The 14373-nt window shown below is 60.2% G+C and overlaps 1 protein-coding gene across 3 annotated transcripts in view; it reads left to right on the top strand.

Moving 5' to 3' along the window:
- The window catches only part of CPLX2 (complexin 2), a 70243-nt gene extending 66626 nt beyond the window's left edge, over positions 1-3617 (top strand). For all 3 annotated transcript variants that reach the window (XM_038414931.2, XM_038414933.2, XM_038414932.2), the window contains one exon: positions 276-3617. In XM_038414931.2, coding sequence (XP_038270859.1) covers positions 276-473 — 198 coding nt within the window. In that variant the 3' untranslated portion in view covers positions 474-3617. The remainder of the gene's footprint in view (positions 1-275) is intronic.
- The last annotated feature ends 10756 nt before the right edge of the window (positions 3618-14373 follow it).

Raw genomic sequence — 14373 nt, 5'->3', positions numbered from 1 at the left:
AGTGCCAGCCCCCCTTGCTGTGCTAGGCTCTGGCTGTTACCTGCTGCGGGCTCACAGGGAGGGGCTCGCTGAGGGTATCAGCGATGGACGGGAAGGCTGGTCTCTGCTGGGCTAGCATGTGTACAGACCCGCAGAGTGGTGTGCGTGCATTTGCACACGTGTCTGCACACTCACAGCACTGCACATGCTGGGGCAGGCCCGTGGCTGCAGACCTGGCCCCAGAGGCGAGGGGCTCCCCAGGCGCTCAGAGGCCCGGTCTGTCTCTGCCCCTGCAGTACGGCCTGAAGAAGAAAGAGGAGAAGGAGGCAGAGGAAAAGGCGGCGATGGAGCAGCCATGCGAGGGCAGCCTGACGCGCCCCAAGAAAGCCATCCCGGCCGGCTGCGGGGACGAGGAGGAGGAGGAGGAGGAGAGCATCCTGGACACGGTGCTCAAGTACCTGCCCGGGCCCCTCCAGGACATGTTCAAGAAGTAACAGCCCCGCGCCACCCGCCAGCCCCGGCCCACCCCCACACACTGGGGCGCACTGGACGGGGGCGGGGGGGATTTTCATTTATTTTATTTCATTTGGTTTTTGTTCCAACTCAGTTTCGAAGGGAAGATCCCTGATGTGTCCCCTGTGCCCAGAACCCCTCACTTCTCCAGTGGGGCGGACGAGGCAACCAGACCAAAACCCAACCCCCCCCTGCTGAGCTCCAGGCAGCCGGAGCCCCAGGCCAGGCATTGCCAGGAGCCCAGGGATCCCCCTTCCTCCCTCGCCCCTCAGCCATACGGAGTCAGAGTTCTGTTGTGCCAAAGTGCCAGCCGGTTGCTTGGCAAATCCCCCCGGGCGTGGGAGGCGAACTGGGACCAAATTCACTGCAGTAACCTCATGTCGGGTGGAGGGTGGGGCAGATGGCAGGGAAAGGCAGGACTCTGCCCGCTCTCCATGCCCGCTCTCTGCCCTTCACTAACTTCAGACATTCCTCAGTCCCATGCTGCCTGCCTACTGCCAGGGGTTAGGGATGTGCTGGCATCAGGAGAGCACCCGCAGGCTGGGGGCTGTGCCCCCACAATCCCGGCCCTGCCTGCAATCAGCCCACGGAGCAAAGTAACCGTGGCCCGCTCCAGCTCTCCAGCTGGCGGCCGTAGATGTTCTGCCGGGCCAGGTTCCAGGGGCCATCCTGGGGGCTGGCGCGGAGGGGACACGGTGGGCTACAGGGCTGGCTCCCAGTGGTGCCGCCCCACAACTCTGCCCCTCCGCTGCTCTGCCCATTTCTGTTGCATTTTGTTTGGGCTTCAGGAAGAGGCTGTTGGGTCCAGCCCCTCCACTGGTGCTGGGCAGCCACACACTGCCCCTCGCCTGCTGCAGCAAGCACCGGGGAGAGCCCTGGAGCAGGGGCTGCAGTACACAGGGGGACATGTGGACTCCCCAGATAACCCTGCCCTGGGGCAGCAGGGCAGTTGGTGGGACTTGGGGGGCCAGAAGGAAAGATGAGGCCTTCTCACCATTCTGCCTCTGCCCCCAACCCCTCCGCGAGCCCAGGCGTGACCCCAGCCATGCCTGTGCCCCGGGAGTCACGTCCCTCACATGTCTCCAGCCAAGCCCAGCCCGCATGGGCGTCCCTGGCCGAGCTCAGCCCTTGGGGGGTCAAGCCAAGCACCCTTTGCCATATTCAAGACCCTGCCCATTAGGGCAAATGGTTGGGGAGGAGATATATAAAAAACCAAGGGCCAGAGCTGGGCCCAAGGAACTGGGGGTTCCTGCCTCCCCTCCAAGCCCCACTGCACAGGGAAGGGGGGGGTCTGGGTCTGATCCATGGAGCCCAGAGGGCGGACGCAGCACTTAGCCCTCCAGGTGCCCCCTACCCAGCGATTCCCATTATAGCAGGGCTGCCAGCACCTGTCTCCCCAGCACTGCCCTGAACTGGCTGCAGGCAGCCCATGGCAAGGCTGAGCAGCTTCCAGGGGGGTCCCACTCAGCACACTTCGCACCTTGGCCCTTGCCCACATTCCTGCTATGCCCATCACTGTGGTATCTGGGCACCCATGCCCACTGACATACACCAAGCTCTGGCTGGAGGGACCCGTCCTTCTGCCACGCTCAGCCCCTGCTGGTATCTCTGGCGCATGGCTCCCGCCTCTGGGTGCCAATCCGCCCCTGCATGGCTCCAGGGAGCTCCCCCCATCACCAGGGCAAACCTGCCCTGGCTCTTCCCTCCACGGCAGCACCAGCCCGCCCAGGGACACAGGCAGCCTCTCTGCCAAGCCAGGCAGAGCGAAGCGGCTGAGAGCTGCCCGCCCTAGCTCTCACCAGCAGAGACAGTCGTCCCCCCACATGCCCTGAGGCGGGTTCAGACGCCCGGGACTTGTCTCCTGTTTCCCAAAGGGGTTTCTTTGCTTGGGCTGGGAGTTCCCAATTGCATCCCAGGGTTTCCCTTTTCCAGGGGTTTTGTTTCTGCGTGCGGGTTGAGTTTGAGAGAAGCCACAAAGTTTCCCTCCGCGTCTGTGTCCTTCTCCGATAGTTAAAGCCATATCAGTTAGACTGCAATACTTCAACGCATGCCAGCGAGCCGCGCCACCACGCTCCAAGCCTGTGCAAAGGAGCAGAACCAGGCGGGATCCCCCGACCCTCAGTGTCCACGTCTCAAGCCACCATTGGCCCATGTGTGTTTCCGCATTAGTGTTTGTGTAACAGGGTAAACTCCCCCCAACCCTCTCATCTTGTCTGCTAGTCACTGCACCAGATGGTCACCACATGGCCCCAGGGACCCCAGTGCCGGAAGGGCCAATGGGGGCCAGGACTAGGAGGGGAGGGCACTGCGCGGGGTGACGGCACTGGCCCTTTGGCACCCGCATCCAGGGCTGACAAGAGCAGGGGAATGGGGGGACAATTGAGCTGGGGACCTGAGGCCAGGCGGGGGGGACACAAACAATCTGTGTGTGTAATATCTGTGTACATAAAGTGAACTGGGAGGGGGTGGGGCTGCAGTGACCATGTGGTGCCAGGATCGCACCTCTCCCTGTCGTGTGATGGGCCTGCCCATCACGCGTTGTGCAGTGAAGCACCATGCATTGCAGCACAGTTGCTGTGCATTTTCCCCACGTGCCTGCAAGGAGGGAGGGTGGGGGTCACCTGCTGTGCTGCCCAGGGCTCCCCCCAGCTCATTTCAGCTGCTTCCATTGTCTGACGCTCCCACGGCTGAATGGCTGATGTCTGCAACCTGCAATAAACACAAACTCTACCATGGGGCAAAGGGCTGATTCGCCAGACCCGGGCTCCCCCTGGGGTGGCCTGCGTTTGGTTTATACTTTTACCACTAGACCGAGAGGTCTGTGACCCTCTGCAGAGAAGGGTGGCTGGAGCCGGCAGCGCATCTGGCCTAAGCAGCTGCACTTCAGGGCCTGGTGAGACGAGGGGCCGGCCAGCAGCTCACAAGGCCAAGGCCCTTCATCTAGGGTGGGTACGTGAGGACCCCCCTGCTCCTCAAAGGAGCTGCAGGCCCAGGACACAGCAGCAGGGTTTCTCCTGGTTGTGCCACAAGGGCGTTTCAAAGGGGCTCGATTCTTGTCACAGGCTTTTCCTGTGTCCTGGAAACTAACAGGAGAGAACCGCCAATCTTGTGTGTGTGTGTGTGTGCGTGTGTGAGAGAGAGAGAGAGAGATGGCTCACATGTTTGTGGCTTTGAGTGCGTGTGCAAATGAGTGTACAAATATGGCTGTCTTGGCGCATTAGCACATGTGTGTGCACCGAACCGTGTGCTGTTTGCGCCTGAGCAAGGGGACAGTAGGCGTGACACTGTGTGTGCACCTGTGTGTGTGTACACAGCTGGATGTGCGCCTGTGGGTGGGTGTATGCATGCACACGCTTTGCTTGTGTTCCTGCTCATTCCCTGGGCACTGACGGCCAGCAGAGCGTGGCCAGAGCCTCCAGGGTCATCCCAGGGCCCCCAGCTAGCCACGTGCCTGCCCACGGCGGCTGCGGCTCTCATCTGTTAGCAGCGATACCAGCCCTGGGGCTGAGCCAAGCTCACTGGCTTGATATGGGGAATGTAAAGTCCTGCACGTTAGCCCATCAGACTGCTGGATCCATTCTTCCCTGCCCAGCCCCCTGGGCTTTCCACAGCCACAGCACTGCCCTGATAGTGCTGCCCAGCGTGCCCCGGAACCCAGCTCAGCCCCCCACCCACCCTGGGGCTGGCATCCCACATAAGCAGGGGGACAGGCCCCCCCAGATGGGGAGAGCTCTGGGGAGCACACTAGAGCACCAGGGAGAAGGGTTCCTTCAGTTGATGGATGTGTGACCCTGCAGTGAACCCCCCAACCCATAGAATACACCCCCTCTTGATCCACCAACCCCCCTCAGCCACCAGCTTCTCAGCAGAAACTCATGGGGCACAGAAGGGCCCTGACCTTTCCCTGCCCCCGATCTCCTGGTGCTCACACCCACCTGAGAAGTACTCTTGGGACAGGGGCCAGCCCAGGCAGGGGTCCCTTGCCAGCCATGCGGTGACCATCCCACTCCAACTAGTCTTCAACGAAATAATAAAATAAAGGAATTTGTACATTGCCCTCTGTCCGCCCCGAGTGCGCTGCGGCCCCCAAGCTGGGACAGCCCCCCCCCACCCAGAGTGGGTCCAGCACTGATCGGTACGGCCAGTGTCTGCACTGCCGGGGGCGCCAAGGACTCCCAGCGTTTTTGGACCTGACCCGGATCCAGAGGGGAGCTGCCTTTCCGAAGGGGCCACAAGGTAGGGCAGCAGGACAGGGAGCAAAGCAGAGCTGGGGGGCAGGGAGAGACTCCAGCCTGAGCAGCTCCAGCATGGGCGGGACTGGGGGTGAGGGACCAAGGGCCGATTACAGGGTTGAGGCGGGAGGAGGCAGGTGGTGGCTGAGGCCTGCACACTCATCACAGGGCTCCACCTAGGGAGGCCCTGGGGAAGGGGACTGCATCCCATGACACCCAGCTGGAGGGACTGGGACAGTGAAGCCGGGGCAGAGGGGCTGGCCAGAGAGTGACAAACTTTGCAGCCCTTTCTATCAACACGACCTGCTCTTTCCTGGCATAAGCTGACAGTCTGGGGAAGTGGCAGGGGGCATTGGCACTGCTGCCCAGGGCTCTGGACAGCCACCCACCGCGCCCTGCAGTGCGCCCATCGGCTGACCAGCTGCTGGGACATGCAGTCCCATCTCCTTTAAACTGATGTCGTTAGAGCTGTGAGCTATTGGCCTGCACACAGGGCAGGCAGCCAGGGACTCCAGAGCTGTGCTCCTGGCTGGGCAAACACCTCCCCTGTGACCTTGAGCAAGTCACCTTTGGCCTCCCTTTCTCCATCTGCAATACAGGGCGACTCTAGCCTGGCCCCAGCGCGCGAGGTGCAAATCACCATTGTTAGGGCTGGAGCCTTAAAAAGCAGCCCCTTGGACTGCAGCTGGCAGCTGGTGCCCTGCAGTGAATGGCCCCAGCTAGGCACAAAGGGACAGACTGTTAAAGGTGGTTAGGTGCCTAGCAGTGCAGGACAGCTAGTGCCCCGAGCTGGGTGTGTGAGTCCCGGTGATGGGGCTGTGCACCTGCCTGCACATGCAAACTGCCTTCTTAAAGGGAGCTAAAATGGCAACTAGGGGCTAGGCCCTGCTGAAAACTGTCACTAGATGTCCAGGCGCCCGACTCCCAGGAGGGAAAGAGGAGGGAAAGGAGAGGAGCTGGCAGAGTTTCCACTGGGAGTTAGGCACCCAGGCACTTCTGAAAATCCTGCCAGCTGCATCGTTAGGCACCTAAATACTCTTGCAGATCTGCCCCAAGCACTCTGCACACACCATCAGGTGCATGGGCACTCAGGCGTGGACATCAGCTGGCCTCTCCCGACTCGGCCATTACCCCTAACTCCCCGCACACGCAGCACTGCCGCCAGCGATGCCTGAGGCTCATGCAGGGCCGAATATCACAGGCCCCAAATCTGCAGCCCACGCCATGCCAGCTGCAGTGTAGACAGAGCCTCTGAGGATGGGCCCCCGGGGGGATTCCCTCCTGCCCCCACCCCGCCCTAGCACAGTCCCCCATTCGTACTCGCTCTGACGTACCAGGACCCGTTTGCCAAGTAGCGTGGTGGGGCTTGTAGCTCTGCCCAGGAGCTGCGACCTGCTACCCCCTCAGGCTCTTCGAGAGCAGATGGTTCACAGCATCCTGGGCTGCTCAGCTCAGTGAACTCGGCCAAGCGGAGCTCAACCTGCCAGCGCTCAGCACCGGCCCGGCAACGTTGTGCCAACAGCTATGGAGCAAGCTGCTCCTGGCATTCTCCATCCCTGCAAGCCATTGCCAGGCTTACCCTGCGCAGGAAGCTGTGTGGCAGCAGGACGTCGGGGTACCCTGCTGCTGCCCTGCATCCAAAGGGACCTGCATTTCTATGCCTCCTGAACTGGAGCCTGCCGGGGACAGCACTAGCTCCTCATTAAAACCGTGTCACTCCAGACACGGAGACATTCTGCACCGGGAAGCTTAGCCCGGCTCCAGGAGCACACCACCCTGGCTCCAGGATTGTCATGGAGCTCCCAGGCAAGCAGCTCCCTTCAGCATCCTTCGCTTTGCCAGCACCTCCCCCGGGGTGGCACAGCACGGAGCAGTTACCCGACCCACGGGGGTGCTCCCTGTGAGTAGGTGCTGAATGCAGCACGGCCCCGGCCACCTCCCAGCACTGTGCCCACTAACCCAGGGGTGGCCAGCCTGGGGCTCTGGAGCCATCTGCAGCTCCTCAGACGTTAATATGCAGCTCCTTGTGTAGGCACCGACTCTGGAACTGGAGCTACAGGCGCCAACTTTCCAATGTGCTGGAGGGTGCTCCCTGCTCAACCCCTGGCTCTGCCCCAGGTCCTGCCTCACTCCACCCCTTCCCGCCCCCTCCCCTGAGCCTGCAATGCCCTCGCTCCTCCCCCCTCTCCCCAGAGCCTCCTGCACACCATGTAACAGCTGATCAGGAGGTGTGGGGAGGGAAGGGGAGGTGCTGATCAGCGGGGCTGCCGGTGGGTGGGAGGTGCTGGGAGCGGGGTGGGGAGCTGACGGCGGGGGCTGCTGACCTACCCACCCCATCACCTGTGGCTCTTTGGCAATGTACACTGGTAAATTCTGGCTCCTTCTCAGGCTCAGGTTGGCCACCTCTGCACTAACCCATCACCCGGGACTTGCCCCCCAGAGGATGGAGAAGGCTGAGGCTGGCGTTGCCCCTTTATCACAGTGCAGAGAGGTAAATAGCAGAGCCTCTGAGGATCTGTACTGGGACCTGTGCTGTTCAGTGTATTCATAAATGATCTGGAAAAAGGGCTAAACGGGGAGTGGCAAAGTTTGCAGATGATACAGAATTACTCAAGACAGTTCATCACAAGGCAGACTGCAAAGAGTTACAAGGGATCTCACAAAACTGGGTGACTGGGCAACAAAATGGCAGATGAAATTCAGTGTTGATAAATGCAAAGTGATGCACATTGGAAAACATCATCCCAACTATACCTATAAAATGATGGGGTCTAAATTAGCTGTTACCACTCAAGCAAGAGATCTTGGAGTCCTTGTGGATAGTTCTCTGAAAACATCCACTCAATGTGCAGCAGCCGTCAAAACAGCGAACAGAGTATTTGGAACCATTAGAAAAGGGATAAATAGGACAGAAAATATCATTCTGCCACGATGTGAATCCATGGTTTGCCCACACCTTGAATACTGCCTGCAGTTCTTGTTGCCCCATCTAAAAACAAATAACATTCAAATTGGGAAAGCTGCAGACAAGAGCAACACAAATGATGAGGGGCGTGGAACGGCTTCCGTATGAGGAGAAATTAATCAGACGGGGACTGTTCAGCTTGGAAAAGAGCCGACTCAAGGGGAGAGGAGAGAGGTCCATAAATCATGGCTGATGTGGAGAGTGACTAGGGACATGCTATTTACCACTTCCCATAACATACGAACCCGGGGTCACCCAAGGAAATTAAGAGGCAGCAGGTTTAAAGCAAACCAAAGGAAGTGTTTCTTCACACAACACAGAGCCAACCTGAGGAACTTGTTGCCAGGGGATGTTGTGAAGACCAAAAGTATAACTGGGTTTAAACAAGAACTAGGTAAGTTCCTGGAGGACAGGTCCATCAATGGCTGTTAGCCAGGAAGGGCAGGGACACAACTCCCTGCTCCAGGTTTCCCTAAGTCTCTGACTGCCAGAAACTTGGACCAGAGGTCAGGGGACGGATCATTCGGTAACTGCCCTGTTCTGTTCACTCCCTCTGAAGCACCTGGCACTGGCCACTGGTGGCAGACAGGACACTGGGCTGGATGGGCCATTGGGCTGACCCAGTCTGGCCATTCTCATGTTCTTCCGGAAGGCCCCTGCCTGCACTGTCAGCCTGGCCACACTGGCCTCAGTTGGGTTGTTTGGACGCTGTTGTTTGCAGCACAGAGCTTGGGGGAGACTGAACTGTGGGAGCCCCAGGTTTTCCTGGCAGCATCGCAGCCCAGCCTGGCCAGACACTGAGACCTGGAGCCACGACAGGCATGAAGCATCCCCCAAACCCCAAGGGCAGGTTTGGAGCCCAGCGAGTGCACCTACCCCTGCTCCTCATACGGGTAGATGCCGACAGCCAGGCCCTTTGCTCCAGGATCTGGAGGAGACACCCGAGACATCCTGCCTTAGCATGTGGCTGCCCATCCCTGGGGCGCGCTGGCACCAGCTGGAGACAATCGCTGCTGATTGCTGCGAAAGCGAGCAAGCCCCAGGTGGCAATTAGATGGGGGTGGGGATAATAGTAGCTCTCCAGGCTGGAGGGCCTAGTCCTTCACCTAATGAAATTAACATAATAGCCATAATCAGTAACTCTGGCAGAGCTAGCCACAGAGCATCCCCGGCCTCGGCCCTTGGGAGCTGCTTGGATTCGACCACAGCCACACCCCTCGGTTCAGCCTGCCATTGCTGGGCAGCTGCCTTCCGCTCCCTCCGCCCGCTGGGCCCTGGGGTGGGTGCTGCTCTGTGTCTGCCCACTTGGCAGAGATCCCCTGGGCAGCTCCAGCTCCGGCTCTGTCTGCAGCGTTGCTGTGTTACAGAGTAGGTGCATCTCCCAGAAGTGGCAGCATTTCAGTGGTGGGTGAAGGGCTCCCTACCCGTACAGGACTGGGACACAGCTGGTACTTTGCTATACCCCACCCGGCCATCCCTCAGCAGTTAGCACAGACCCGGTGGATGGGCTGCCATGCAGCAGAGACGGGAGGGACCGTTCTCTGGATCCCACTCTGGGTCAGCCCTTACGCCCCCTTTCCAGCTCTGCAGTGCCCCGAGGCAAGCCCCTGTCCATTAGTATTTGTCTGGAGCTCCGCTAGCATCAATTAACCAGCGACTCGGGGCCATTCCCGGAGCAGCCTATGGCTAAGGTGCCCATTTAACTACATTGACTCTAATCCACGCCTGCGAAGCATGTCACAGAGCGTGTCTGTGGCCCATCAGCAGGCTCAGAAGGATTCGGTTTTTGGTGGTAAATGTCGGTAAACAGCAATTTCCCCACACGCACACAAAGCAAGGAACAAAGCCTTCCATCGCTAGCCGTGAAATGTGCAGAGGCTACGAGCGTCAGACCCAGCTTGAGAAAGGCAGCGTTAAGGAGACTTACTTGGGATGTTTTGAAACGTGATGTTAACAATTTGTGTGTCAAGTGCTATAAAGCTTTCACTTTTGAATCTCAACATCTATTGTCATTTCATAATTATTGTCTGACCCCTCCATTGTCCGACCTCCCCCTATAATCGGGGGCGACAGCCTCTTCCTAATAGTGAGGAGGGGTGCCACAGGGCCCCGCCCCCCTCTGTGGCTCCACCCCTGCCCCTCCTCTTCCCCCAAGGCCCTGCCCCCTGGCCAAGCAGGAAGCCGGAGTCAGGCTGGAAGCTGTGGAACCTCCACCTGCTGGGATGGGGGGGTCAAGAGCAGCCCCTGGCCCGTGTCCCCACCCCTTGGGCCCCCTGTGCAGAGCAGGTGGAAGGTCCCTGGCTCCCCACAACGGCCTGCGTGGCTCTTACCTGGGCCAGGCTCCAGCTTCTGCCCTGGACAGGGAGTGGGGCCTCAGGGGGGAGAGGAGGGGCATGGGCCAGGCCCCTGGCAGAAGGTGGCCAGGCTGGGCCCATCCACTTTCAAAAGTGGGAGGGCCATGACCCCTCTTCCCCCCCCACCCCCCCGCCCATAATTTCCCACAACTATGAACATTTAAAACCGGTACCAGTTAAAACAACGCTTATGAACAAACAGTGATTTTATCTGTCAAAATTACAAGAAAATAAAAATCGAATGTTCCTGAGTCCCGCCAGCCAAGCGGGTGGGACTGTAGGCGACCCGCACTGGGCCCAGGCCTTTTGTGTCTGTGCGGCCTCTTCCCCCGGATCCCTGCGTGGAGAGGGAAAAGGCCTGGGGGGGGTCTATTGGGGGGACGGCAATGCACTGGATTTGAGGGGGGGTCCAGAGAGTGAGCGCAGCCAGTCGGCATTGTGACTAGCACTGAGATGGGGCAAAGGGTCAGGCAGGGGTTCAATGAGGAGGTGCCAGGGCCCACCCGTTATAGGCTATAGACAGGGAGGGGAGGGATGAGAAGTCGCAGCAGTCAAAGTCTCTCTGGTGTGAGGGGAGATCGCAGTAATGCAAAGGGGGGGGACCCATGCACCTCTCAGCCCCTCCTTTGGAAACCTCTGGTTGTGCCCCTGGGGCTGGGGCCAAGGAGCTGGGCAGATACTCCAGGCAAGCCATAGCGACCACTCCCCTTCCCCGACTCTTGCTGTGACCAGCCCCCACGAGTTCAAGTTGGAGCCGGGCTGGGGAGGGCTCAGCACCCCAAGATCTGAACTGTCCTCCTCGGGAACCATGCCCTTCATGCGCCATATGAAGCTCCTCGGGAACTTTGCCCCCAGTAGCAGAGAGTCAGTCAAGCCCGCAGTGCACAGAGGAAGGCGAGAGCAGAGACCATGCAGGACCGGAGAAATGGGAGCTAGCCGTGACCTCTGCCCTGGGGCAGGATGAGGGGCCTGAGTCCAACCACACAGAAAGAGCCTGCTGCCCTGGTCTGGGCTCCAGGAGGGCGGCGGGCAATGGGCAACCATGGGGCTGTCTGGCCTGTCGCTGGAAGGAGGGGGTGAGCATGGGACACTCCCAAACCTCCCCCTCCCACAAGCAGGCCCCCGTCTCTGAATGCAGGGAATTCAGGCCCCTGCCCCGATCCTGGGGACCACTGGGCATAGCCCCCTTCCCATGAGTCCCACCCGCAGGGTGCTGGAGGGCAGGGGAACACTGTCACTTTAACGATGATTGGAGGCTGCCAGCCTCAAATGGGCTTCTCTGCCCGTGAGCTGACCTGAGACCTCCCATTGATCCGCCCTCCTTTCGCTGCAGAGCTCGGCTTGACAGCCAGCCAAAATCCATGCGGTAATGGCAGAGCAATCACCAAGAAAAGCCATTTGCCAGAAGAAAATATCCATCTGGGAATATGATAGAGATCCAGCCCACGAGGTCTCCATCGAACGGCCAGGGAAATGCGCTCGCCTGGCCCCTCCCTGCGCCTGCACTCGCCCCTGGGCAGAGGCTGCAGACAAGCACGGAGCTGGCTCTGCACCTGCCATGCAGCCCCCAGGAACTGGGGGCATTTGCTGGGGCTCATGCCTGTCTGCTAGCTTCTGGGCACAGCTCAGCTCAGGCCCTGCCTCGCCAGCCCCTGGGGAAGAAACTGCACCAAATCCCACCGGGGCCCAGGGCCCGGTGCAGGGGAAAGCAGGGTGCAGCTGGATACTGGCACAAATCCTGGCCCTTGCCTCGTGGATCTTGGCATGGCCCCTCTGGGAATTTCCCCGTCACCTCCTCCCAGCCCCCACCCAGCTGGCTCGGTGGCTGACCCACCCTTGGCCTCCTCTCCAAAAGAGGATGGGCCCTGTGCAGTGGGGAGGCTGCGCCCAGCACCTGTCCTCCGCTGAGGGCTCTCAATAAAGCCATGAGCATCTGGGGACCGCGTGCACAGGTGAGTGGCGGAGGCCCGGCCATGGTGCGCCCGAGTGTCCCATGCCAGGCTGCAGCACACCCCGCCGAGGGCCTGGCATGCAGCCCTCTCTCCTGTCCCTGCAGGAGCCAGAGCAGCTCATTTCCCCTTGTGACTCTTTGTCTCCCTCGCCTTGGGGAGATGGGCCCCAGCCCACTGGAGATGCGGGGCAGCGAGAGCCCCCGTGCCCGGGAGAGGGAAGGAGCCCGAGTGGCTCTGACGGTGCCCGGCAGCGCGGCTGACAGGCGCCATATGAAGCTATTTAGTGCATTAAATAGGCTGCTGTGACCTGGGGATGGGAGCTGTGATAAGGAGCCTGCTGCCTCTGCCAGCGTGTCTGGATGCAGCTCCACTGACGGCTCCCACTCCACATGGCTGATAGCCGGGCAGGAGCCCTTCCAGGCGCAAGGCCCAGGGAGGGCTCCAGCAAAAACTTACAGCCCAGTGAGTGCCAGGAAATGTCTCCAGCGGAGCTGAGGACGCCCTCCCTGACCCCCCGGGGAACTCCTCCTCCAGCCAGGCCCTGGAGCCGACTCCTGCCCCAGGCACAGGGCAGGAGCACCCTGAGGGAATGGGCCCTGAACGCAGCCACACAGGACTGGAAGGACCTCCTGGGTCGGAGTCCAGAGCCTGCTGTCACGGCACCCCCGTCGCTCCAGCCCCTTCAGAAACCCAGCAAGCTCCAGCTTAACACCAGGCAGCTTTCTAGCCCCTGCTGCTCCTGTGGGGCGGCTGGTCCTGAGCCTCACCCCTCTGCTGGCTAGACCCCTTCTCCTCATTTCCAGCCTGACCTCAGGGCCACTTTACACACATTTGGCCTGGGGCCTGCACGGACCTCTAGCTCCAACAGCTCTTCGCCCTCCCAGTGCTCAACCCCCTCCCAGCACTGACAAAACCCAGGGAAGGGAACTCAGCATCAATGTGGGGAAACACTGCAGCAACAGCTCAAAAGGAACCACCCACCCCTCAGTATCCTGGGCAGGGTCCTCTGCCTCAGTTTCCCACAGTCCAACAGACAAATGTCTTTTTAACACCCCCCCACACACCTACACCCTTTTCCTCCATGGCCCCCACTGCCCATGGTCAGCAAAGTCCCAGCGTCCAGGGTGCATTCGGGGGTTTCACCTCCAGCCCTCGCAGATGGTGGGTGGGCCTTAGGGGAGGCGAGGGCTATCCTGCCAACACCTCTGCCACTTCTGGTCACCGCTCAGTGTTAGGGCCACTCATCCAGGCTCATCCCCTGGCTGGAACTGAGCCAAAACCGGATGTGGTTATGTCCAGTATCAGATGGGGGGACACTATTTTGAAGAGTGCAACGCTCCCCCCTGATGGCGTGACCTTGCACCATGCATGGGGGTGCAGGGGGACAGGGCAGGGCTCTTCAAAGTGTCACACCCCTGTACAGCATGACCTCGCACACAGTCACACCAGTGGGGCAAGGTCAGGGCGTTCCTGGAAGTGCTGGAATATCTGGTGTTCCAGGAACATGAGTGGCCCCCCCACGTGCCGCTGTCAGTGCTGCCTCTGCACCACTCTGGGCTGGTACACACATGGCAGCAAGGGCACAGGCAGGTGTGACATGCACACGCACTGTATGTCACACGCAGGGACTCGGCGCCCAGGTGCAACACTCACAACACAAGCAAATGCAACCCAGCCCAGCTTCTAAAAACAAGCCAGCTGGCACGCCACTTGGCTAGCTGTTTCCAATTGCATTGTGCCCATCCCCACCCCCTCCATCCCAGGCAACCAAAGCACTGTACAAATCTTCAGGGGCCCCTCAATCCAATGAGCAGAGGGGAAACTGAGGCACAGAGCAGCAAAGCCACTCTTCTGAGGTCACACACTAAGTGGCAGAGCCAGGACCAAACCCCTGGTTTCCTGGCTTGCAGATCCCACTCCTCTTCCCCCCCCCCCCGACCTCTAGGCCTGCTCCCTTCCAGTTTACTATTAACTGTATAGAGAGGCCCCAGAGGGCTGCAAGCCCCTCACCTGCTCCCCGGGCCTTTAAGCATGAACCAAATTACACTCCCCTCCCCGGGGTCCAGGACAGGTACCACTGTGCAGTGAGATCCACGCCCAGCAATCCTGCTCCCACTGCAATTACCGAGCCTGCCGGGGCCCAGGGCTGTTGGCTGCTCACCAGGCCTGGGAGGCTGCTAGGGGCACGGCCCAGTGCGACTACAGACCTCAGTGGCCAGGCTGGGGTAGATACGGAGCATTGCATGCTGGAAGCTGTAGTCTTCAGGGCTTGTACTTACCCTGAAGGCAGTGGCAGGCTGCACTGTGATGGCACCATCCTACTCAGAGCCACGAGTTCCAGGCTGGCCTGGCCATGACTGCTGGGAACATGTTGCCCC

This window comes from Dermochelys coriacea, chromosome 8 (assembly GCF_009764565.3).
Source record: "Dermochelys coriacea isolate rDerCor1 chromosome 8, rDerCor1.pri.v4, whole genome shotgun sequence".
In the NCBI taxonomy this organism is placed as follows: Eukaryota; Metazoa; Chordata; order Testudines; family Dermochelyidae; genus Dermochelys; species Dermochelys coriacea.
Note: the sequence above shows the minus strand (reverse complement) of the source record. Positions and strands in the feature narration are given on the sequence as shown.